This window comes from Neomonachus schauinslandi, chromosome 12 (genome assembly GCF_002201575.2).
Source record: "Neomonachus schauinslandi chromosome 12, ASM220157v2, whole genome shotgun sequence".
Taxonomy (NCBI): domain Eukaryota; kingdom Metazoa; phylum Chordata; class Mammalia; order Carnivora; family Phocidae; genus Neomonachus; species Neomonachus schauinslandi.
Genome location: NC_058414.1, coordinates 94,642,573 through 94,645,400, shown reverse-complemented (window position 1 = coordinate 94,645,400; position 2,828 = coordinate 94,642,573). Strand labels below are relative to the sequence as shown.

The 2,828-nt window shown below is 40.4% G+C and overlaps 1 protein-coding gene across 1 annotated transcript; it reads right to left on the bottom strand.

Moving 5' to 3' along the window:
• Positions 1-936: 936 nt before the first annotated feature.
• Positions 937-1,890, bottom strand: LOC110582934 (olfactory receptor-like protein OLF3). Its single transcript, XM_021692975.1, has one exon. It carries the CDS (start codon positions 1,888-1,890, stop codon positions 937-939), a length of 954 nt encoding a protein of 317 aa, XP_021548650.1.
• Between the last annotated feature and the right edge of the window lie 938 nt (positions 1,891-2,828).

Genomic DNA, 2,828 nt, shown 5'->3' with positions numbered 1-2,828 from the left:
ATCTCAGATCTTCCTTAGCCAATAATGTCATTGTGTACAAACAATTCTTGGTTATAACCTCTTCAGGGTAAAACAAGAATTTTAGTTGATATTTCTCCACCTAATTATTTCCATTACTCAAGATAGTCTTTATATCCACATGTAGTGAATGTAGCACAAATAAATATCTTCATCAGCCTTGATAGCAACATTCTTCTCAGAATAGTGACTCACACAGTTACCGAATATGGCTACATATACCACACATTTTAAGTGAGGCTTCAAATTGAAAATGATTTTGTTCCCAGTGGAAACATGATAACCTTTTACAAAGTGTGGATGAATAAAAAATTGTGTTCCAAGGTAAGATTCATGAATAGGTCCATAATTACAAACAATGTGACAAATAAAAAGAGTAAATGGTATTGTCTTCAATTACTATCAGGCCATATGAAAGAAAATTGAATAAGGGTGAGAAGTTCTTTTTTTTTCCCTCTCTTTTTTAGAATTTATTATTTTTATTTAAATTCAGTTAATTAACATACAGTGTATTATTAGTTTCAGAGGTAGAGTTCAGTGATTCATCAGTCTTATATAATACTCAATGCTCATTACATCACATTCCCTACTTAAAGCCCATCACCCAGTTGCCCCATCCACCCATCCCCGTCCCCTCCAGCAACCCTCAGTTTGTTTCCTATGATTAAGAGTCTCTTATGGTTTGCCAAAAGTGAGAAGTTCTATTACAGTAGTTCAACTCCACTGACCATGCCGCTGTGATATAAAAATATATCCACACCCTATACCCCAACCCAACCTCCAGCCTCCTACCCAGCATCACATGTGTCGTCATCTCCTTCCTGGTTGCCAGGGCAATGCAGGTGATCCCTGCCATATCTGAGTTAAGTGGGAGAAAACACAGGCAAAGCTCCTTTCTCTAAGTGATGCTCAGGTTCATCAAGTTGCCAGTTTTGAAGTTATTCCAGAAAATTGCCCTAATAGTTTCTGCCAGGCCCCCTTTACCTCCTTATTCCTTACACTATAAATCATGGGGTTCAGCATGGGTGTCAACACAGCATAGAAGGGAGAGATCAACTTCTCCTGAAGAACAGAGGGGCTGGAGTGGGGCTGGATATAAGTGAAAATGGCCATGCCATAGCACAGGACAACCACTGTGAGGTGAGAAGCACAGGTGTGGGAGGTTTTCTTTCTTCCCTCTGTGGACTGGATCTTTAGGATGGTGGAGATGATCTGGATGTAGGACAGGAGAACCAGGCAGAAAGGTGTCATCAGCAGAACAATGCTAGAAACCATGATTATGATCTTGTTGGAGGAGGTGTCCACACAGGCTAGTCTGACCACAGCTAAAATTTCACATGATATGTGATCAATATACTTGTTTTTGCACATGGGCAGTTGAAACGTGATGGCAGTATGGATGAGAGAGTTGATAGAACCACTGACCCAGGATGTGATGGCCAACCTAGTACAAAGGCCTCCATGCATGATGACCGAGTATCGCAGGGGGTTACACACAGCCACATAGCGGTCATAGGCCATCACTGCCAGTAGAACAAACTCAATCCCACCCCAGCCCAGGGAGAAAAATAACTGGGCTGCACAGCTCACAAATGGGACTGCTTTATGTGCTGCAAGAAGATGCACCAACATCTGAGGAATGATGCTTGTGGCATGAGAGACATCAACGAGGGAGAGGTTGGTGAGAAAGAAGTACATGGGAGTGTGGAGTCGGCTGTCCAGTCTGATGAGGAGAATGATGAGGAAGTTCCCCAGCACTGTCACCATGTACATAACTAAGAACAGGACAAAGAGGAAGACCTGCATGTCCCAGTCACTGGACAGGCCAAGGAGAATAAATTCTCTCACCCAAGTCTCGTTATCTGTTCCCATTTAAAAATGTGAGAATCATTAATCTGCAAAGAGTCAGAGATAACAGAAGATGTTGAAACAAAGAACCATTTATAGATAATGCAGTGCAATTCTAGGAGCTCACATCTTTACCAATTTACCTCAGATTCCAGGGCAAGGAGAGTTTGGTAAGTGATAATGGTAGGTAAAATGGTAAACAATGAAGACGACTTGGTTGGAAAGTTTTTAAAAGCTACCTTACATATGTCAACTAGACCCATCATAATGAAAAGGGGAAATATATTACAAAAGGAAATATTGGAAAGGGTCAGGTCCTTGTGGAAAGAAATGGAATCAGAGAACCTAAGTTTCGAAAATGATTTTATTTATTATTTATTTACAGCTATGTGATTTGGGCTAGGTGACAAGCTTTATATAGAAAACAGAGGAATATCATCTAATTCACAAGTACATTTAAGCTCACCTGCAGATAACTTACAGGGAAAGTACTTGTGAACCAATAATGGCAGTAGTACTATAGTAGTAGGGGTATTAGTAACATGACCTCTGCCTTGGGGTAGATAAGGTAGCAAACATGATTTTCTTCATGCACCCCCTCCACAAATTAGAACATAAATAAAACTGGAGGCAATCTTCCCAAGGACTAAGGGTTTAGGAATGGGTGGGAGGCTTTGAAGACTTTTTGGGTTTTGATTGCCTTTGATCCGCTTGGTGTCTGGTCTCTCAGCCTTCAGTGGGATCATAAAGGGAAAGGTATTGTAATGGTATCTTGTTCTTATTTTTCTCAATTTACTACTATTAATAATCTACCCTTCATATATGAGCTCAAAAGAAAGCAAAGAAGACTTGATACAAAAGAGGAAGAAAACACAAATGTTTAAGGGCCCTTCTTCATTGACCAAGGCAGAGAAAAAAGTATGAATTCATGTAGATGTACACTGGAATGGAGTTTCCTCCTG